At 40.2% G+C, this 23,238-nt stretch overlaps 1 protein-coding gene across 6 annotated transcripts in view; it reads left to right on the forward strand.

Moving 5' to 3' along the window:
- Nucleotides 1-21,667, forward strand: part of DCUN1D4 (defective in cullin neddylation 1 domain containing 4) — a 71,226-nt gene extending 49,559 nt beyond the window's left edge. For 4 of the 6 annotated variants that reach the window (XM_036279278.1, XM_036279305.1, XM_036279323.1 and 1 more), the window contains 4 exons: nt 2,766-2,874; nt 16,035-16,139; nt 18,197-18,299; nt 18,403-21,667. In XM_036279278.1, coding sequence (XP_036135171.1) covers nt 2,766-2,874; nt 16,035-16,139; nt 18,197-18,299; nt 18,403-18,458 — 373 coding nt within the window. In that variant the 3' untranslated portion in view covers nt 18,459-21,667. The remainder of the gene's footprint in view (nt 1-2,765; nt 2,875-16,034; nt 16,140-18,196; nt 18,300-18,402) is intronic. The other 2 variants (XM_036279287.1, XM_036279296.1) reach the window with 2 other exon arrangements.
- Nucleotides 21,668-23,238: the final 1,571 nt, after the last annotated feature.

Consider the following 23,238-nt stretch of genomic DNA (forward strand, 5'->3'; position numbering starts at 1 on the left):
TCAGACCTGGCGACTCAGTGGCCTGCTTCCCCAGTGGGGGTTGGTCCAGGGGGTCTGTTGGATGAAGCCCCTTTTAAAGCAGATTAAGCCCTTTATTGATATCATCTCTAACCCATGTAACTATCCTTGATAGATAACGTAAAATTGAAATGTTACTTTGGGCATTTTATGCTTTATACTCCAGGCAAGATCTCTGGTCTTTCAAACATAGGGACATCTTTTACCAGGGTGGCTGGACGCACTCCCAGACATACTGCAGAACTTGACATTTTGCCTTGCAGCTCTACCCAGAGACTCGCAGCTTCTTTATTTCCTTTTAACTATGTAGCAGTTATCTAAGCGAATGCTTCCTGTCCTTGAATCTGTTGAAACAAACAACTGCTCTTCTTCTCATTGAGCAGGACTGAACTAAATCACTGGCCACAATCTGTCCAATTTCCTGTGGCTTTGGTCCTAAATTTTCCTTTCAAGTGAAGGGCAGGGACCTTGACCTTACATGTTTTGGAGTTAGCTTTCTCTCCTCTTTGACCCTCCCCCATATTATTAATACAATATTATTTATTTATATACATGGTAATAAATAAAACCATACAGTAGAGTGCCCAATGCAAAGTAAGTTCTGCTTCCACTTACTGCTTTCTTGTGTGTCCCTTTATCCTCCATTGGCCCTTTTCCCCCCTTCCCCACCCTTCTCCACAAAGATCCAGAATGAACTTTACAAGATGCAAGCCTGATCCTAATCTCTCCCATGGTAGGAGGTGGCTTCCACTGGTTCTAGAATTCAATTAAAAAATAAAACACTGTAGACACCACAGGAATCTTTATGGTCTGGTCCCATGCCCCTTTCAACCTCATCTTGTACCATTTTCCCCCTTACTCTGCCTTCTCTAAACACAGTGGTTTTCTTTTCGTCTTTGGACTTTCCATGTTCTCTTGAATCGCAAGGCCTTTGCACGTGCTGTTCCTTTTATATGGAAACCGTCCCCTCCAAAAACATTGAGTGTCTTCTTATCTTTCAGCTCTCAGTTTACATGTTAGTTCCTTAAAAAAGCCGTTTCTGACTTCTAAAATAGTCTGATTTTAATCTTTTCTTTTTTTAGCCTTCAAACACTAGGGAGAAATAAAGGACATTCTGAATTGTTATAAACTCACAAATGAGACATTTATTCTAATTTTTGGCTTTTAGATATTTTATTTCAATAGATCATGGGGACTTTTTTGTAGTTAGCTTTCACAAATTTATTGCTAAAATAGATCAGTGTGTTTTATTATGAACCATACTTAAGTTTATAAAGTGTTGACAGTATTTACATTGATAATACTTATAATGTGTGGTCTACACTCAGTAGAAGGTGAAAGCTCTCAGAGATACACAAGGAAATACATCCAGCATTGGAAAGCTTTAGTATCGCCAATGAAGATGGTAACTCTTGGTTCTCATTTTTAAGGGCCAGATATTACAAACAGAAAATTAGTTTGTAAAAATAACCAATTAGTCTACTTCCTTAGGAAAAATAAACAGTGTCACTTTCCTGTGAAAAGAGGTTATCACCAGGGCTGTCTAGAGAAATAGCTGATTTCGAGTCTAAGCAGGGAAAGTACAAAGTGAGCTGGAATATCTTGTACCAGAAGTGAGGACGTGCTCAGAGACGGCTGGGGGCATGTCTGGAGGACGCCGGGCCAGCTCCAAGGGGCCACGGCCCAAATGAGGACAGTTTGTACATCGAAAAGAATAAAGACAGTAGTAGCTTATAACACTGAATAAAAAGCAAAAATCCTTAACTCCAAAAAATAAGGGAAGTCGTGAGTAGAACTCTTCTTTATAGAAGAATTCCAGCCAGTAAGCATGAAAGCATGATAGAGGTGGGAAAAAAAGTCACCATTTTTCATCTTCAAATGTAAACAGTTCAGGCTATGTCATCAATGAATGGCAGAACCACCGAGGGAAGGTTATTGAGGAGCAGGATTCAGAGTCTCTAGGTACCATCCCACAGATTATGACTATTTCAGAGGGGACAAGTACCTTTACATGGGGAATCTAGTGGACACCACCATATCCAAGCGAATCAACTCAGTGTCACCCGTGATGGGATAGACTGATGTATGAGCCTTCTCATGGGGTGCACTGAGAAGGGCATCATGTGTAGTGTTCTTATCGTACATGTTTAACCTAAATATAATCATAGACAGATTGAGATTCTACAAAACAACTAGTCTGATCTCTTCAAAAATGACATTGTCAAGAAAGAAAAAAGGAGAGACACCCTTCCATAGACTAAGGAGATATGACAACCAGAAGTAATGCGCGAGCTTTGATTGGATCCTGGATTGAAAACAGCAGCAGCTACAAAGAAAATTAGGGGAACAATTGGGAAATTGACAATGTGGGTTGTATGTTAACTAAGAAAGTTATCATTGATAGAATATTAAGAGTGATGATGGTATTTAAGTGTTTAGGGGTGTCATGATGTTGACAACTTTCAAATAATACAGAAAAAAGTGTGTGTATGTGAGAGCACAAGTGTGACAATGTTTATTGTGAATCGAGGGGATGAGGAATGGGTGCTCATTTACTCTTCTTTCAACTTTTCTGTACATTTGACATTTTTTAAAATAAAACGTAGGAAAAACAGGTGATTATGGATGTGTTCTAACTCGAGTTTTTATTGTTTTTTTTGTGGGTTTTTTTTGTATTATGTTTTATATTACTGCCCCAATTAAGAAAAAAAGTCAGGTTATAATTTGCCTTTATTCTGTTTTTCTAGATGTGATACAACAGAAAAACTCAGAAATACTTTGGATTACTTAAGATCATTATTAAATGATTCTACAAACTTTAAACTTATTTACAGATACGCATTTGACTTTGCACGGGTGAGTTCTCTGGAGCCTATCCAGATGTTTCCCTCTCCTCCTTCCCTTTTTGTTGCCTTTTGAGGTTTGCTTTTACGTACTACAGCAAAGAAGTTAAATAAGTTACTCCCAGGATGCTAGTTAGAATTTATTTCTACATGTACACTTTCTAAACCAATTGATTCTGGGGGAAAATGTAGTATGTTAGCAAAAAGCTGTAGTGGCAGACCCTTATTGGTCCTTGGAATTGTCTTAGACCTAACTTGTAAATGGGCATGTAATAGACACTATTCTAAATAGCTCTTCTGTAAACTTGGAAAAGCTCTTCCTTTTCATGAAAACAAACCTTCACCCGTTGAGTTTATTGAAATAAGCTAATTAGATCTAATCTATTTTCACTTTGGGTGCTATATTGTATTTGGAAATCATTTGACTTTTTTTTTTTAGAATTTCAAACCTAACCTAATTTCAGTGAACATTTCTAATCATTTTGAAAAGTGATCATATTGTTACATAGTGAACCAGGTCAAAATATGTGACAGTGGTTCTATTGGAGTGAAATAAAGTCTTGTTTTTCAGCCTGATAACCATAGGTAGGATTCTGGGGCACTAGTTGGCATTGTGTTCATTCACGGACAATCTGTAGCTCATACAATTATACTTTACTCAAGAATAATGTTTTCTGTAATGTTTGTGTGTTTAGTGGATTCAGGTGACTAGGTTTTCTTGATTGGTTGCATTTTTTAAATGAATTTTTTATTAAAGCAGAGAACTCAGTAACAAATGATTTTTTTTTCCTACCACCATGCTGAATTTTTTCACATTTTACTTGCTTTGGCTCTGCCAGTTCAGCACCAGAGATTTATTCGGTGGTGAGTTCTGGTGCCTCTACAATAATACATTCATAGTTTTCTGTGTTGTCCTCACTTGGGAATTTTTGCGTTATTGCAACCTTCAAATAAAATGACAACATGCATGAAAATTCATAGGTGTTAGAAATTATATAGTAAGATCCAGTTATAATGTTTTACTAAATGGCATTTATATGATTACATATAAAGGAGTTATTGGCCGGATGCTTTTAGAATATATTCATAGTTTCTAGGATTAAATAATTTTTTACATGAGATTTTATCTTCCTCCCAAAGTCAACTGTTTTCTTACTGTGTGGGTCACAATTTGTTTAGAAGCATTACAGCTTGAAAATAGGGCTTATTTTCTAACTTCCCTGTTTGGGGGTCAGAGTTTCCACATGTCCGTGCTTTAGTCCCAGGTTCCGTTTTACTCCTCCCGGGCTTCCCATCCCATCCTGGGTGAGCCTCCGAGCCATCCCCCGAGGGCTCCTTTGGTTGCATCTGCCTTGGTGCATCTCCCGCGGCCTCCCGGTTGAGGTCCTTGTACTGCTTGCTTGTGCTGCTCCAGTAGCCGTCTTTCCACATTCTCTCGTCTAGCATTCACAGCAGCAGGTGTCATTCATCTGCCTTCAGCCCAGGGTCTCTCGGCCACCTTCCAGCTCACAGAAGCCTTCAGTACCTTCCCTGTGACACATGACGCTCGGCCCAGTGTGTGGTGCCGTTGCTCCCACAGCACCTCTGAGGGACAGACAGGGATGCGTTCAGTCTGCTTCACAGAGCAGGAAAGTGGGCCCCAGAGAATGGAGAAATTGGACCATGGTCCCATTGTTAATCAGCGGTAGACCAGGACTCACACCCAGGTTCTGGCTCCCAGTCCAGTCTGCAGGCCCCTCCAGGCCCTTACAGTCGAGTCCCAAGCGTCCTCTCTTGTGCGATGCCTGCGGCGCCCGTGTAGTGAAGTGGAATTAGCTGTTCACGGAACCTGCCTCCTGCCTTTTTGGCCTTTCTGCTTTGTCTTGCCATGGACTCCGGCGAGAGCCCTGTTTGGACTCACCCCCTCTCTGCATTGTTAGGCTTCTGAGCCCCCGCTCCCCCTTTCACACAGCCTGGCCGGCTCCTCGTCCGGGGGGGCTGTGCCTCCGCTGCCACGCGCTCCTGTCCGCTCTGGCTTGGCTGTGGAGCTCGGGGAAAGGCTTTAACTTCGCCCTGGCCGTTTGGCTCAGCGGTTAGAGCGTCAGCCTGCGGTCCAGAGAGACCCGGCTCGGTTCCCGCAAAGGGCGTGTACTTCGGTTGCAGTTTGTCCCCGGCCCTGGTTGGTCGTGCAGGTGGCAGCCACTCGATGTGTCCCTTTCACGTCGATGTTTCTCTCTCTTCCTCCCGCTCTATCTGAACAAAAAATGAAAAAATGTCCTTGGGTGAGGATTTTTAAAAAAAGGCCTTCACTTTGCTCCAGTTTAAGGGACCACGTGTTTTCTTTGTAGGTATCCCCAGCAGCATTCAGCAGAGTTCTTTGCTTTTAAGGAGAGGATCAGTAAATAACAGTGAATTAAGCTGTTTTACATAATGATGAATAACAACCACTGTTCAGCTCCATTATGCTGTAAGATAAATTTGTTATTGAGTCCTTTTTTTTTGTTTTGTCTTCTTTATTAGCTCTGTCTCACATGTTTTTGGAACTGTATTTTCATTTGCATTCAGTTAAAAATATTTTTCAGTTTCCCTTGTGATTTTTTTTTTTTTTTTTTTACTCTGGTTATTCCGAAGTGTGTTGTTTGTGTTCTTTTCCAAGTTTTTAGGATTTTCCAAGTAATCTTTTTATTATTGATACCTAGTTTAATTCTGTTCTGGTAAGAAAACATACCCTGTGCTACTTAAGTCCACTTAAGTGTATGGAGGCTTGATTTATAGTCCAGACTAAGGTCTGCTGCGATGAATGTTTTATGTGTACCAGAAACAGAGTCTGCTGCTGCTCTGTGGAGTGTTTCATAGATGTCAGCTAGGTCAAGTTGGTGGATAGTGTTGTTCAGTCTTCTGTATCCTTATTGATTTCTGCCTATTTATTCTATCAATTACTGGGGGAGGAGTGTTGAACTCTCCAACTGTAATATTTCTCCTGTCACTTCTCTCATTATTTTTGTTTCATGTATTCTGAAGCTCAGATATTAGGTTGAGATACCCTTAGTATTGTTGTCTTCTTGAAGAATTGACCCTTTAGCATTATGAAATGTCTCTATCTCTGGTAGTATTTCTTGTTCTGAAGTCTATAGCCACTCCGGCTTTCTTTGGATTAAAGCCTACAAGATATGTCTTTTTCCATCCTTTTACTTTTAACCTATTTGTTTCTTTATATTTAAAATGGGTTTCTTATAGATAGCATATAGGTGGGTCTGTTTGGCAGTATGTCTAGGAATGCTTAAACCATTTACATTTAGTAATTAATGGTATGGTTAAGTTTATAATATCTCCTATCTTGTTATTCCCCCCATTTGCCCCATCTGTTTTTGTTGTTGTTGTTGTTCCTTTTTCCCTCTTTTCATGAATTCTTTTGGATTGAGTTTTTTTTTTAAGTGATTTCATTTTATTTCCACTATTACCTTGTTAGCTATATCTCTGTTTCATTTTTCTTGTGGTTGCTCTAGGCTTTACTGTATGTATCTTTAAATTTTTACAAGTTTTCTTCAAATGATAATATCCCACCTCATGTATAATGCAAGAACCTTTACAGCAGTATTCTTTCATGGCCCTCTCATGCTTTCTGCTGCTGCTGTCATACACTTCACTTATATGCAGGCTATAAATCTCACAATGTATTAGTCTATTCAGGCTGTTCTAACAAATACCAGAGACTGAGTAGTTTATAAACAACAAAAATTTATTTCTCACAGTTCTGGAGGCTGGGAAGTCCAAGATTAAGGCACCAGCAGATTAGACAGATAGCTGTAACCTCACAGTGTCATAAGGGAGGAAGGGTCTCTCTGGGGTCTCTCTTACAAGACCAATAATCCACATCCATGAGGGCGGGGCCTAATTACTTCCCGAGACCCCGCCTCCTAATACCATCACCTTGGGGGTTAGGATTTTAACATGAATTTTGGAGGAACACAAACATTTAGGCCATAGCATATATTGTGTTATCATTTTGGTAAAAATGTCTTTTCTATTTACCCAAATATATCATTTCTGTGCTCTCCATTTCTTTTGTATAGATACAGATTTCTATCTGGGATCATTTACCTTCTGCCCCAAAAACTTTCTTGAACTTTTCTCATAGTACAGATCTTCTCATAATGAATCATCTAAGCTTTTATTTTGCCTTCAGTTTATAAAGGCACTTCTCTGGATAAAAGATTCTAGGTTGATCAAATGTTCTTTCAGTACTTTAATGATATCTTTCTATTGTCTTCTATCTTGGGTAGCGTCTGATGATAAGTCTAGTATTGCTCATTATTTCTTTGAACATATAACATCTTATTTTCTGACTGTTTTTATTCTCTTCACTGCTTTTCCCAAGTTGATTACAATGTGCGTTGGCATAATTTTCTTTATGTTTATTCTAGTTAGGGCTTGTTGAGTTTTTTGGATCTTTGGGCTTATACTTTGTATTAAATTGGGAAAACTTCCAGTTGTTATTTCTTCCAGTATTTTTTCTGTTCTTCTGCTTTCTTTCTGGGATTACAGTTATACCTGTGTTAGACGCTTGATATTGTTTCACAGGCTTCTGATGTCATGTTCAGTTTTTGGGTTTTGTTTTGTTTTTTTTTGCCCTTTCTGTTTCTTTGGTAGTTTTGATTACCATGTCTTCTAAATATTAGTCTTTTCTTCTGCAGTGTCTAACCTGATGTTAATCCTAGCCTGGGTATTTTTCATTTCAGGTATGTTATTTTTCATCTCTAGAAGTTTCATTTGGGTCTTTTTTTATATGTTCCAGTTCTTTCTTCATCCTGATAACATTTTCACTCTCCTTCTAGAACATCCAGAAAATATTTATCACAAGTGTATTAACAGCTTTGTCTGCAGGCTCCATTATCTCTGCCATTTCTGGGTCTCTTTCTATTAGTTAATTTTTATTTTGGCCATGAATCATATTTTATAGCTTCTTTATAGTCCTAGTAATTTTTTTTGATTGGATGCTAGATATAATAAATTTTATGTTGTTTGTTGCTGGGTCTTTTTGTATTCCTTTAAATAGTGTTGGATTTAATTTTTTTTTCTGGTACATAGTTAAGTTACATGGAATCAGTTTGATCCTTTGAAAGGTCTGGTCCCAAGCAGTCTTCAGTTGAAGGATGATTGAGCCCCACTCAGAAAGCAGTTCCCTTTTGAGGATTCTACTGCTCAAGCCCTGAGCATGATCAGGTCTTTCCACTCCGGCTCGTGGGAATGCAAACTGTCCCCAGCCCTATGTGGGCTCTGGGAATTTCTGCTTATTCTTTTTTAAAAAATCTGTATTGTTGAGAGTATTACAGATGTCCCCCTTTTTGTCCCCCATTGCCCCTCTCTTTTCCAGTGGTTTTTCTCCAGGCTTGGGCAGTTTTCTCCATATATGCACAGATAAGTCCTTGGCCACAGACTGGGGAGACACTGTAGATCTCCAGATTTCTCTCTGTGTAGTTCCCTCCTTGCTAGTATTTTTGACCCACAGATTGTAGTCACCTCTGCCTCCTCAAATTCTGTCTTTTCTAACTCAGCAAGGCTGCTGGGCTCAATTTGGATTTCCTCTTCCTATGCTGCGTGGCCTGGAATGCACCTCTACACAGTAAGCTGGTATCATTGCAGGGCTTACCTCATGCTTCCTTCTTCGCAGGGATCACGGGCCTGTGCTGCCTGTTGTCTGATATGTGAAAGCCATCATTTTGTATATTTTGTCCAGTTTTCTGGCTATTTAAAGTGAAAAGGGAAATCTAGTTTCTCTAACCCCATCTTGGGTAGAAGCAGAACTCATAGAGCTTTTTATCCCTCTAATCTCTGTTCTGTTAGAATGACTCCTAGATGTAGTAATTTACAGTTAACATAGCCAACCTTTTAAAATAAAACTTCTAATGGAAATCAAATTTTCCAATAGTTTTAATATCCTAATATCTTTATCAGAAATAATGGAATATGTTAAATATTATGCTTTAATATACCTGAATATTATGTGAAATAGAATCTGAAACTATACAGAAAATGATAAAATGACCTCTTTAACATCTCTCCACCCAGATTATAGTCCAAAGGGTGTATTCATTTTTTTCTTCACCTTCAAACTTTGTGGCCTATTAAAAATAGTACTTGGCTAACAAGTTATATTATTTTTCTCCTAATTTTACTTTGACTTGAACTTATTTATAGTATTACAGATATCATAGACTTGTAAAACTTTACAGCTGAAAGAAGCCATACGAAGTTATCTGGTCCAGTCTTGTCCTGCAGGCGAATAACCAGCCAGAGAGGAGGGGCAACACGGCCACGCTCTGCCCCCGAGATGCAGGCCAGGGTCCTCTCCACAGAGCCAGCTCACCTTCCCTGGCCCATAGCTGTCACCATCCTGTGGGGTCGTGTTAGAGGAAGATGGTGGGATATAAGTTCAAGGGCTAAAATGGCTAGTTCTCTCATACAAGTAGAATTTTGTCTCAATATGTTTATATATAGGTTCCCCCCCAATACAAATTTTATTTATTATATAAATAAATACTGTTATATGAATTTCTTTAGATAAAACAGCCATTTTTTCCTTGACCCTTCCCTCCTTTTTTCCCTTTATTATTTTAAAGAGAGAGGTAGAGAGAGATGGAAACATCGATGAGAGAACATCGATTAGCTGCCTCCTGCATGCCCCCCACTGGGGTTTGGACCCCCAACCTGGGCATGTGCCCTGACCAGGAGTTGAACCAGCAGTCTTTTGTTGCATGGGTTGACGCTCAACCACTGAGCACATTGGCCGGGCTGATTTCCCCTTTTTATTTTTTTATCCTCACCCAAGGAGATATATATATATATATGTGTGTGTGTGTGTGTGTGTTTGTATGTATATGTATATATATATGTATATATTTTTTTCTATTTATCTTCAGGTAGAGAGGGAGAGAGAGAAACATTGATGTGAGGGGGGACACATCTACTGGTTGCATGATCCCACCAGGGCTGGAGACAAAACCACAACCTAGGTACATGCAGTTGGCTGAGATCAAACCCAGGACTCATTGGTCCGCAAGCCAATGCTCTACCACTGAGCTAAACCGGCCAGGGCTGATTTCCCCTTTTTAAAAGGACCTAGGAAGAATGAGATTGGAAAAAGAAAAAGATAAAAGACTACCGTAATTTTTTGTTGATCTGGGAATAGTTATTAAATAATATCAGCTAAATTTGATTTTTCTACCTTCCCTATGTCAGAGCGAGGTACTATGCTGAAAGTCACGGAGCGTGCCGACACTTGGAATTCCGAGAGGGATGAGTGCTGGGCTGAGAGAGGCTCTAATAGCAGCGGCATCTTGGCCCGGCCAAGAGTAGACCTCGTGACTGTACAGTGATGCTGCTCTTGCATTTAGTTCCAGTGGTGTGGTCCAGTCTCTGTGCAGCAAGGAGAGGATAGTGCGATGAACTGAGAGGGAGAAGTGTGTGGGCTCAGAGGGCAGAGGGGAGGTGAGGGGAGCCCTCCTAGAGTGATTGAGATGGATCTGGATGGAATCAGGAAGGAAACGAAGTTAGGAGAAGCTGCTAGATGGAGAGAAAGGCCTTCAAGGTGAGGGGGAAGGAATGGCAGTGAGCAAGAGGAGAATGGAATATTTCTCTGAGGGGGGGGGGGGGGATCTTTGCTTTCTCACCCCTTGACCTGCAGCTTTAAGAAGCTGTGAACAGGCCTTTCTTGAGGCAGAACCTGCTGGTCCCTGACTCTGCTCACTTCTCCAGCACCAGGGGCCAGAGCTTCTGTTTATTCTCTGAGCAGGGTTTCAGGAAGATGGGAGAGCTCACACTTATTCATGTTAATGTGTCCTTTTTCTCCGAGTAAAACAGTAGCTTAGTCCTTTCCATTTACACTAGAAATGATTATGGGTGTTACTCTCAGAATTTGCTAAGGACAGTTGTCTGGCCTTGTGTTCATCGGAGAGTTCTGTCTGGCTCTAACCTCAGTCTGTTGTGACCATTTTGTTTCACATCCTCTTCTAACTTGAGTCAGTTTCTCACTTCTTAACTACTGCATTTGTCAGTGTTTGTTCCCTCTTCACACAACTCCCCTGACACACCACACACATCTCTGCATTGTTCTTGTATTTCTGTTGTAAATTACAAAGAGAAGAGAAGGTAGGTCAGGTGAGGACAAGAGTGGGAAGAATGTGTGGTCCTCTAATCCAGGTCCGTTATCCTGAAAACCATGTCAGTTTTATCTTTACGATTACTCCTTGTTCGTAATGTATGTAAATGTTGAATCACTATGTTGTACACCTGGAACTGATATAAAATCAGTTATACCTCAATTTAAAAAATTACTCTTTGTGCCCTGGCCAGTTTGGCTCAGAGGTTAGAGTGTTGGCCTGTGGACCGAAGGGGCTTGTGTTTGATTCCCGGTCAAGGGCACGTGCTTGGGTTGCAGGTTCCATCCCCAGACCTGGTTGGGGTCAGGCAGGAGGCAACCTATCTATATGTCTTTTTCACATCAATGTGTCTTTCTTCCCCCTCCCTCCCTTCCATTCTATCTAAAAATCAATGGAAAAATATTCTTGGGTGCGGATTAACCAAAAAAAATTACTCTTTGGTTATTACAGACACAGATTTGCTCAGCAGTTACTTGTGAAGCTAACTGGACCGTATGTCATTTTATTTTTATTTTATTTTATTTTTTTATCCTCACCTAAGGACATTTTCCCATTTTTTGTTCAGATAGAGTAGGAGGGAGAGAGAGGAATATATAGAGAGAAACATCAATGTGAAAGGGACACATCGAGTGGTTGCCACCCATACAACCCAACCAGAGCCAGGGACAAAGCTGCAACCGAGGTAGGTGCCCTTAGCGGGAACTGAACCCGGGTCTCTCTGGACCACAGGCCGATGTTCTAACCGCTGCGCCAAACCAGCCAGGGCCTATACGTCATTTTATATTTAAATCTCTCTTTTCTTATTACTTCTCGGGGAAATGAAATGGTGCACGAAGAAGGTTTGGAATCAGACTTCCCAGTTCAAGTCCCAGCTTGACCATTTAATGACTATTATTTTAACCCCCTTTGCCTCAGTTTTCTTTGTTATAAATTGGGGATAATAATAATGTCTATCCTGAAAGGGTTGTAGTAAATGAATTTAAGTATAAGGCACTTAGAACAATTTCTGGCTCAAATTAAATTCTCTATGAAAGTTAACCATAGAATTAGAAACAGTTGTTGAATTATTTATTCACTGACATTACTTAGGTGTCTGCATACCGGTTATTTTCCAAGAGTAATGCTTATAGAATCTGTACCAAATAAAATGATGAGGAAAGACTGTACTCGTTGGCAGATTTTTTTTTTTCTTTTGTTAAGGAGATGTCAGCAGCTAAGCTTAATTAATTACTTTGCAAACATTGTGATATGTAAATAATGCTGGGTAAGTTCTAAGAGCATAATTATTTAGATTCATTTTTCCCAGTAGGATGATACTCTTGGGTTTTATGACGTGTGTGTGTGTGTGTATGTGTGTGTGTTAATGTGTCTTAAAAAGGAAAAAACAACTTCCATTCAAAAAATTAATTTTCAGTTTTATAAATTGAGTCACATTATTTAAGATTGATTTAGAGCTGTCTATTTTTACCTTGTGTTTGATGACTTCGTCTGTTAAGGAGGACTGCATTTTCTCTACTATTTGCAGTCGCTGTGGTCTCAGATAGAATTCTGTAATGTGTGTCATAGGTCTTCATTTTAGTCCTTTTGCTTTCCCATACCAGTTTCTGACTTGGTTGTCACCGTTTATGTTTGTGAATTATGGTCACGTATGTTGTTTTTTGAGCCCAACTAATTCTTAAAAATCTTAGGAATACTTTTTTGCTGTTGAAGATTTCTTTCTTTATAATTTTAATAATTAAATGTTCCCCTTTTCACATCCAAGTCTTAAGCTTTGTGCAAATTGGAAATAGGTCATCTGAAATAGTTGAGAGTCTTTGAATAGCATATCTGGATACCTAGATGGTTGAAGATTAATTTTTATGATATTGATATTTGTATATATACAATTGCCTATTTGTTTCTGTTATTGTTTCTTAAATCATTTGTGTCATTTAAGGGAAAAAATGCTTAATTTTCATATATGATAGGAAGACTTATACTGGAACACTCTTATATAAACAAAGGCAGTGAGTTTTTTTTCATATTAGAACTCCAAATCAGACCTTAATAAAACGGCATTATTCTAGTCTTTAGCTGGAGGAGTGCATTTTTTCCGTATACAAAAAACATAACTTCTTAGACTATTCAGAGTAGGATCCTCTGAATTTATAGCTGCATCATTAAGAGGCCTGATCTCATCTGTAACTGCTGTTTTAAATCTCTGATTAAGGAAGACTAGACAGAATCTAGTTGTGTATTGTAGGGGGTTGGTATATCTTTGGTGTATGGAGCCTGCAGTTTTTGTTATTTGAAAAATAAAAAATTTTAATTTATCTTAGAAAATTAAAATTTATGAAATACATACCAACACATCTTGGGTCAAGAGGTGGGCAGGGAGAAAAATTTCATTTCTTCTTTGACCTTGATGAGCCTCCTGGGGATGTTGATTGACTCTGGACAGCCTGTCTCAAGGATCTTTCTGCTTCGACACTGGGAGCAGGTGCCCACCCTTGCCTGGACGCGAGGGCACAGGCTTAGCGTTGCCGTGCACTGCTGTAATTCTAGTGAGGAGCTTCTGGATGGCTTGCTGTACTCTGAATTAGTGAAGGTGCTTCTCATTTTTTAAATGCCCTGCTTTATAGCATCCTGGGAGATTCATTGCACTTTTAATTGGGAACCCTTTGGCAGAGAATGCCAACAGGATCATTGCTGTCAGAGAATCCCCTGGGTGTGTTTTTTGATGTTCAGTAGCTATTTGTTGTGGGATCTCTCGACTGTGTTGTTCCCAGGAATTTTGAGTGTTTCCAGTTATGGTTATTTGCACGTGGCCTCAAATCCACCCATAGGCAATGTTGGTTATCAGCAAGATGCCACTGTTCAGATCTTGAGTGCGTCCATAATATCTTTCTCTTATTTGCTAGGCAGAAGATGGTGTTAGTGATTGCGAGCTGCTGGCTGGCACCCTTGCAGAGCAGGAGTGAGTGAGTGCTGTTCAGCTTCCGGTCCTGTGAGTCTGATGCCTTTCCTCCCTGTCTGGGCATCACTGCCAACCAAACACATGCATCGAAGTCCTTCATGATCATCAGTTTGTCAGATGATTATATTGTTGCAAAGAGTCTTGTCCAGGTCTTTTGTATCTTTTTTTTCTTTTTGTCACCTTGGTGTATGTCCATTGTGATGGGGACATAGGCAATGATGATGTTGGAAAAAGGCACAATATGTATCATGGCAACACTAGTGATTTTAGGTTTAGTGAATGATTACAAACTTTTCTAAGGGAAAGCTTTTCCCATGCACCAGTGTCGTCAGCCCAGTGCTGCATGGGCTGTGGCTCAACAAGTGAACTTGGTCCAGTCCTGTGGTGCCACCTGTGTTTGCAGCAGCTTGCTCATTTTTCATGTGGATTGCTTCATAGTATGGTGTGCTGTTGCCATCTGCCGCACCTGTGTTACAGGGTAAGAGGATGTTTTTCATGTTCTTGCACAGTGCATCACAGAAGTGGAAGCCTTTGAAATGCAACAAATCAATGAGGCTTGGTTGGCAAAAGGTGGACAATCTCTAGAACGCTTTTCTCTTGTCCTCCTCTCCATCGGAACTAAGTACTACGGTCCTGAGCAAGATGCGATGCGTGGCCAGGGGACAGGCAGAGAATGCTGTGGAAAGGAAGCCCCACCTGTTTGCATTGAAGTGTGGAATTGGGATACCCTGACCACAACCAGACTGAAATTGTGTGGCCTGTAACAGGGAAGGGTGATGTGGAGTCATCTGACCTGGTCTGTTGGTGAACAGTCATTATGTTGTATGACTGCGACCAAAAGACAGACCTGTAGCACAGCTTCCTGTATCTTCATCTACCATATTTGCTGCTGTTGAGTGAGGCCCTTACATTTGATATATTGTTTAAGTCCTTCACTTTTAAATTCAGTGTCAAGGCCAGAAATCCTCTGTGTACTAAAGAGCACTTCACCGTTACATTCCTTGAGGCAAAACTGTAGCTTATCGGGAGATATGTATGGTCGTATATGTTGCTGACAGTGGTGGTCACAACATCATCCCTTAGTTTGATGAACATTTAGATTCCACCACAAATGGAAACTTTCTCCCTTTGTAGAAAAGTGCTTTTGCAAATTTCCACTGGAATTGAGATACCACGTTGAGGCTAGCTTTGGATATATGTGAGGTTACTGCTTATGGCCCCAGGTCCTCTGTCCCTCTACATAGAAACTCCTCACTTGTAGTTCTGGAATGAAAATTTTTGAGAAAGTGCAGAAGGAGAAATTAGGATCCTTAAGTGAAAGTGTAAGTGGATTGAACTTCATCTGCCCGTTTCAGGGTTATGTACTACTTTTTTTTTTTTCTGGTTTCTTTATGGGATGTTGACTTTCACTTAGTTACCAGTTAGAGGTATTCTGCTAGGAGATTTCACATCCAACAAATCCAAGGTAAGAAGGACTGTAATGGACAGGCTGTTTTCTCCTAGAGTGGGGGGATGAATACACCCCTTCCTTGGAGAGACTCTCCAGAGCCCCAGCATTTATTGTGAGCTGAATTTAATTCCAACATTTTTAGATACAAGAAAAACATTTACCAATGGAATAAATTGATGGAAAGATGATATTTATTAAGGAAACCTGATTCCTAAGCATGGAAATTGAAACCTTTAAACTGCATTTAGTTAAATTATGGGCTTTGGGATAAGCAATTATGATTTTAATAATTACTGTAAATGTCAAACAGCAAGTGATTGAGTTATGGATTTTTATTCCATGAAATAATTATAGATACTACATAACTAATTGATTTTTTATTAGGGTGATCATTCAAATGACATGAATCTTTTTCACAGTATGTGTGTGTATAGTACCAGGATGATCAAGCCTTCTGTTGAGTTTGTCTGCCTTCCCTCCCTTAGTGGTGATCCAGGGATTTTACTGTGTATGATAAACGGTCAATAAGCTGTTCACTGATGTCTTGTCGACACAAAATAGAAAATTGGATTATTGGAATTTATTATTTGGGGGCATCTGGCTCATCCTTGTTTTTGTTTGTTAAACAGGAAAAGGACCAGCGCAGCCTAGACATAAACACTGCCAAGTGCATGTTGGGACTGTTATTAGGAAAAATCTGGCCCCTTTTTCCAGTTTTTCACCAGTTCTTAGAGGTACCAAATTGTTATTTTATGGAATGTATTTTTGCTTGCTTAGAACTACCAATTATACTTTAACCATTTCATGTAATTTTCTGTGTGCTGTACTTTTCTGCCTGTGGGAATCGTGGCGACAGAACTGCTCCCGTCGGGGCCTGCTCCTCCGCAGGCGTCTGGGTGGAGCTGGTCCGGGTCGCAGCGCTCCTGGTCCAGGCGCATCCCAGACAGCTGCGCTGCCCTGGGCTCTCCGCGCTCGTCCTCACTGCAGACGCTTCACTTCGGTTTAACTTCCTGCTCTTTATCACAGCAGTGAAACAGGACTCACTTTCCTTTATGACTCTAGGTGAATTTCCACTTTCATTAAGCAAGGATTAAAAAATAGGTATCAGCCTTCTTATTAAAAGAAGTGTGTAATATAGTCGTCTTTGCTCTTATCTCAAAGTTACTTGGGGATCTTGGGTCAATCAGTTGTTAGGACAAACTCTCCTTCAGTTGAAATTTCCTTCCCATCTGTGTTAGAAATAGCCCAGCACTTGACCCCATCATCGTTTCGTTGCTTCAAGGATGACTAATAAAAACTCGGAGCTGCTGGGTGCAGGAGCTGGTCGGAGGCCCGGTCACGCTGTCGCAGTTGGAGGGAGTACCTGAGCTGGAGGTGTGATGCTAGGGTTGTCATATACAGACAGCATCCTCCTTGTCCTCCAGCCCCAAACCCACTTTTTTTCCTTTGCCCCAGAAACCTTTTAAAAATGTACTTTGCTTGAAAGGATGAGGTTGTTGGATCTTTGAGGAAATCTTGGCCTTACCCTGACTCCAGTTTCACTCTTGAAATAATCTTTCTTACAACTTACTTTATGTAATTGTCTGAAAAAATTTCCAACTGATACGATTCTTGGAGGACTGTTATTAAAAACTACTTGTAACAGTGCTAACTGGAACTCCTCAAGAAAGGTATAAAAACTAGTTTTAATATAAAAAGTATATGTTTACCTGACAGTTCACACTGCAAATGATTGGTTCTAATTTCTCTGACAACCCTGTGAAACGTTAGCTTTCTTGGGGAAATGGGAGAAATGGTTCTTGTTCTCGGAGTTCAGCCGAGGGGTGCCTGAGTGAGGGGTTCTTGAGCCAGCGACCTGCCGCCACCACCCGGTTGGACCGCGCAGCCCAGGAGCCCCCAGCGGTCTCAGAGCCCGGCCTTGCTTTTAGTTGCTTAGAAAGTGGAACTTGTAGTCGGTCTGCTTTGTTCTCTTTCTTACTAGTTTGCATTTTACTTTCAAAAGGAGACAGTCATCCTTTCATTTTCAGCTTTTCTTGTGTTTGCATCCTCAAAACTGTTGGCGCACCTCTCTGCTCTGCGTGTGCTTGGATCATTTTCCAGCGCATCTGATGTGAGTGCTAGGGTGTATAATGGTCTGCTCTGGCTTTGATTTTCAAATCTTTGTACAAGGATACTGTATTTTAAAGTACACACATGGCATATTTCTTGTCTAAGAGGAATAGAAAACTCCATGGCTATTCTGATTAATTTTATGATCAGATTGAAGTTTTGAGTTATTAATTAGCACAGTTGTTTTTCAGTGGCTGTAGCGCCTAGTCTGAGACCTCCTCCTCAAGCGGCCCACTACAGCTTGACAGAGAACATCCGGTCATGGCAGGGCTCGTTCATGGAGCTGCTCTTTATTTAGCACTTACTGTGTGCCAAGCACGAATGAGGGCTTTCCCTAAATTATCTCTTAATCCTTGCATCATCTCTGTGAAGTAGGTGTCATCCCCATTTTAGTTAGATAAAAGGGCTTTTGCAGTCTAGAAAGTTCACTTCTAGGGATATAAAATTGTGTTTCTTTAATGTGCTTGTCATTTTGTGTTGGGCCCCGTAATATTTTTGTAATGAAAGTTGTCACCCTAAGTTCCACTCCTGCTCTCTCTCACCATCCTCCTAGACTGGTGCTTAACATACCAAATAGAAAGAGTTAACCTTTATGGACTGTATTAAGTTGATTCATATAGCAATTGAAACCATCCCACTTGTAAATTGTGTCAGTAATTCATATTACTTTTCCCTCCATCAGCAATCAAAATACAAAGTTATTAACAAAGATCAGTGGTGCAATGTGCTAGAGTTTAGCAGAACAATCAATCTTGACCTCAGCAACTACGACGAAGACGGCGCGTGTAAGTACCGGTGGTGGGGTCCCTCGTCCTCCCGTTGCCGCACTTTGCGCATCCTTCTCGTTGTGGAAGCCTCGGAGCCATGTTGTTTTCTCTCTCTCTTCAGGGCCGGTTTTGTTGGACGAGTTTGTGGAGTGGTATAAAGACAAGCAGATGTCCTAGGACTTTATGCATAGCAGCGCGAGAGTCACTGTTACCACAGTTATGTCAACCATTAGCCATAAATTGCTGTTTGTATCAAAGCGCATGCTGCTTTTCTTGCACTGTCTCCCTTTTGTAGGGACGTTTTTTGGTGTTTGCTATTGAATGGGCCAGCTCTGCCTGCTGTGTGGCATTGTTCTCTTGGAAGGCTGCTTTGCAGTTTGTATTTACACTACAGATTGGTGAATTTGCCAACGTCCTCACTGTGATTATGTGTATATTGCTGTTTAAATTTTGTATATGTGTATAAAAAGAAAAAGCTTCACCTAGAGATTATTTCTGCAAAAATGTATTGTAAAAATAATTTTTGTGGCATATTTCTAGTCCCTTTTTTCAAATGAACCAATTATACTTTATTTGGTCTCAAATGTAGCAATTTCAGAAAACAAGACAGAACAACTGTTACCATAAGTAAATGTTGCCAGAATTCACCATATTGTTCAAGAGGCCAACTTTTGGAAGGAGGTGGGAGTTACAACTTTACAGAGGCATATGCCAAATATAATTTGGTTTACCTGAATATTTGCATTTTTAAATGATGAAACTTAGAATTATTTAAACATAGACATGTACCATGTCACCAATCATTTCCACCATGCAAGGTATAGGTGTTTATTTTCTGATGTTAAAAAGCTGTAGTAATTTGAATATAGGTACAAATGAACAAATTAAAATTGCACCTTTTTAAAAATAGAATGGTTATAAACTCTTGTAGACTTCCCTCGGTGTTCTTTTTTTTCTCTTGCATTCTGGTCAGGGTTTGCTCTGCCATGCTTTCTGTGGCATCTAAGTGAATGTGTTTTGCCTCCTCCACGGAAGCTCAGTGGTTTGCTAGCATTTTATAATCGCAGAGCAATTTTAGTTGTGGCTTGGATTTTTAGTTAAGCTTTCATGGTGTCCAACTTTCTAGTTTTTTGGAAACAGAACTCTTATTATAAGTGAGAGGTGTTTTGTTTTGTTTTCCTTTTTGTTTCTTTCATGCTAGGCTTTTCCTGGCAGAATGTCCATTGCAGGCAGTGGACATGGAACCACCAGCATTGAGCTCACTGTTACACAGGAGGACCCTTCCTGGAGAGGCTGCTCGCGTTGCCTGCGTCCTTTGTACAGAAAGGTGATAGCCATTATTTATGTGGATGAGGAAGAGAGGAAACAGGACAGGATGTTTAGGTTTGTATTTGATGTCTTTTTTTTTTTCTTCCTTCCCCTTGCCTTACCCTTTTTAGGAAATGTATAGATAACATGTTTTTCCCTTAACTATCTGGTGCTATTGAGTGACTAATTTAGTCCCTAAAGTTTTGTGAAAACCTAAAAGTCTAATGACTTAAACCAAGTAAAAAGCTAATGGTGCATTTGAACAAGTGAATGCTACCGTTGTGAGCAAGATCCGTGCTTGAACATGTAATGATTGGAAGAGGTTTGGATTATTTCAACATCTGGCTGAAATCTTTCGGGTTAAATGTGAACCTTTAAATGGCATTCCGTGAGGGCAATACACAGACAGTGCTCCTCTCGACCACTATTTCACAGTTTCTTTGCAAGCAGTGTTCAGATTTTCATATTTTTTTCTCTAACTGAACCACCAAAGACAGAAATTTTGTATGTATATACAGTGTGTGCTCATATACAAAATCATGATCTGGTAGAATTGCTTCTTTTTTCTACCAAGTAGAAAGGTTTGGTTTGCTGTGAAATAAACCAGAAGTTTGAAAAACCCTGTAGTGATTAAGCACACTTAATCATTCCTTGTTTAGGTATTGTAGACTCACTTGTATCTTACAAATTCATACCAGTTTGCACAAATTAATATCGGAAAAGAATAGGAGATGTTGATGGCAAGCATAGCTCTGGAGACCAGTGTGTTGAGGGGGCGGGGGGCTCCATGCGATGGTCGGTTCCAGCAAAGATAGGCCATGGGTTCAGGTCTGTGGGGAACTTGGTTCACTTGCAGAAGTATTCCATGAAGTCGAGAAAACTCACGCTGTAAAGTCAACAGTTCTTAAAATTGGTCAAACAAAAGTCAGAAATGAATATATCGATATAAATCATAGATGAGAGTATTCTAAAAGTTACTGTTAAAGACGAGAGACTCTTTAACACTGAGCCCAGTGAGTCCTAAAACACAGGACTGGTACAGAGGAGACGTTACATTTCATCCACAAGGGACATTTGTTGACGGTGGAACCCAGGTTTGAAACTGTTTCATGCTGTATAATATGAAGGTATTCTAAAGAGAGAATCTTGCATATGTACACAACTCCAAATAATCTTTAAACTCCCTTGAAAAATAAATCTCTTTGGCTTCAGAGTGCCCGCCCTTGGTTTTCTTGATGTTATGTAGTTATTTTTAAGGGAAGGAAAAGGGGTCAGATAGTAATAAGATACCTTTTCTTAAAAATATCCGTAAGTTACATAGAATTGAGCAATTATCAAGCACTTACTTACTGGCTGATGTTAAATAAATTGGGGTGCCTTCTTCTGGTTTTTCTTTATTACCCGAGTCTGCATCCTTTTTCTCTTTTCATGGTGTTTTGAATTCCACACTGCAGCACGGTCGTAGCAGAATAAACTTTTAGAAGTTTACTGCAGTAGGTCAGAAATCTCATGAAATGCCATAAACGCCCACTGTAGTGTCACATGCCGCTTTTTTGAAGCATGAACTCTCAATTGAGTTTTTTATAAATCCGACTAGACAAACCTTCTGGTTTAAAAACAGGTTTCTGTTGCCTCTCAGTCTCCATTTTAACAGTGCTTTTGAGGTTTATACAAAAAGCTTTAAAACTCTGTTTGTGCCCTTGGTTTTAATGCGTACAACTGCTAAAATACCTCTGTAAGCCTTATCTTTTATTCTTTCATACGTTATGTTGTATAATAAATGTATAGAATTCATGGACCAACTGAAATGTTGGGTGTCTGTAAATGAGACCAAAACGTGGGTTGCTTTTTTTTCATGAAATAATTTGTTGGGGTTACTGTTACATGAACAGCAGCTCACCTAGAACTGTGAATGCTTCGTGTCGTCAGTATTTGCATTACATTCATGAACGTGTGCAAGTCCTGTGACTCCCAGCTTAACTCACATACTGTTATGCCACCTGACTTGAGTACAGCAAACTGGTTTTAGGTTTTAATGGAATTGATGTAAAATGATATCCCATAAATAAAAGTATTTGTGTTTGGTTTCAGAACTGATTGTGTATTCTTCTCCTCTGGCTTTTTCTTCCAATTCTGCTTAAGGTAGTTTTTATGGTATTTTGTTTTTTATGTGTTTCCTTTTCCCAACTTTTTATATTGAAAAATATCACAGCATAGGAAAAAAGGCATGAATCATATAATGAACACCCATTCATATACCTGTCCCTTAGATTTTCCAGTTTTTAACATTTTGCCACATTTCTCTGCCACGCTGAGTATGTGTGTATTTCTCTCTATAAATACAGATTTTTTTCTGAACCACCTGAGAGTAAATTACATTCTTACACTTTATGCCTAATATTTCCAAACAAGGACATCCTTATAACCACAATACAATGATCACATTAAATAAATTTAACATTGATCCAGTGCTTTACCCAGTATACCATCTAGATGAAAATCTCCCCATTTGTACCAATTTGATAGCTATTTTAGGTTTAATCCAGGGTAAGCATTGGGTTTAGTTGTCGTGCCTCTTTAGTCTGTCTTCATCTAGAACAGTTCCCAGATACAGTGCAAACGTTCTGTGGCCGAGTAGTGATTTTAAAAATACTACCACATGCTGTGTATTTCTGAACATTGAGCCGATAGTTGGGTGCTTACTGTGTGCCAGGAGCTGGGCAGAAATGACTGTGTTTATGGCCACCACCCAGCTAGTCTGGAAATGTGTGTCACCGGAATGGCAGCTCCCTGCCGCAGACCTCCGGCGCAGTGTACACGGCCAGGCGTGTGTGGAAGGAAGTGAGTGTCAGAGTTCACAAGGGGCGAGGGATTGTCAGGGCCTGAGACCCTCATGTGAAGGTGAGTGAAACCAAGAACCAGGAAGGACTGAGGTAGACTTTCAGATTTTCAGAAGCTTGAAAACAAAAGAGAAGGTAAAAAATATTCCTAAAAAAACAGAATCGGGAACCTAGGTGCACACTGTTTACACTGGTGATATGTGTAGATGGTTCTCTTTTTTTAACATTGTTTTTCCTTCATTGATTTTCGAGAGAGAGGAAGGGAAAGGGAGAGAGAAACATCGATGAGAGAGAACATCAATTGACCACTTCCTGCATGCCCCCCACTGGGGATCGGACCCACAACCTGGGCATGTGTCCTGACCGGGAATCAAACCAGCGACCTCTTGGTGCATGGGTCAGTGCTCAACCACTGAGCCACACCAGCCGGGCTACAGATGATTCTTTCAAGTATAATTTGGGCCGAAAGCTGAGGATCAAACCAGGAAAATACTCTTCGTGTACTACAAAGAGAAGAGATGGATGGTGGGTGGACATAGAGGAAAAAGCTTAATCCTAAATTGATAGAAAGGAGTGGGAAGTGACAAATGGATTCTTATGGACAGGGGTTTTTTTTTATCTTCACCGGAGGACATTTTTCCATTTTTTGTTCAGATAGAGTGGGAGGGAAAGAGGGAGAGAGAGAGAGAAACATCGATGTGAAAGGGACACATCGAGTGGCTGCCACCTGCACAACCCAACCAGGGCCGGGGACAAACTGCAACCGAGGTACGTGCCCTTAGTGGGAACCGAACCCGGGTCTCTCTGGA

The sequence above is a fragment of the Molossus molossus genome, unplaced genomic scaffold, assembly GCF_014108415.1.
Source record: "Molossus molossus isolate mMolMol1 unplaced genomic scaffold, mMolMol1.p scaffold_m16_p_1, whole genome shotgun sequence".
NCBI lineage: Eukaryota > Metazoa > Chordata > Mammalia > Chiroptera > Molossidae > Molossus > Molossus molossus.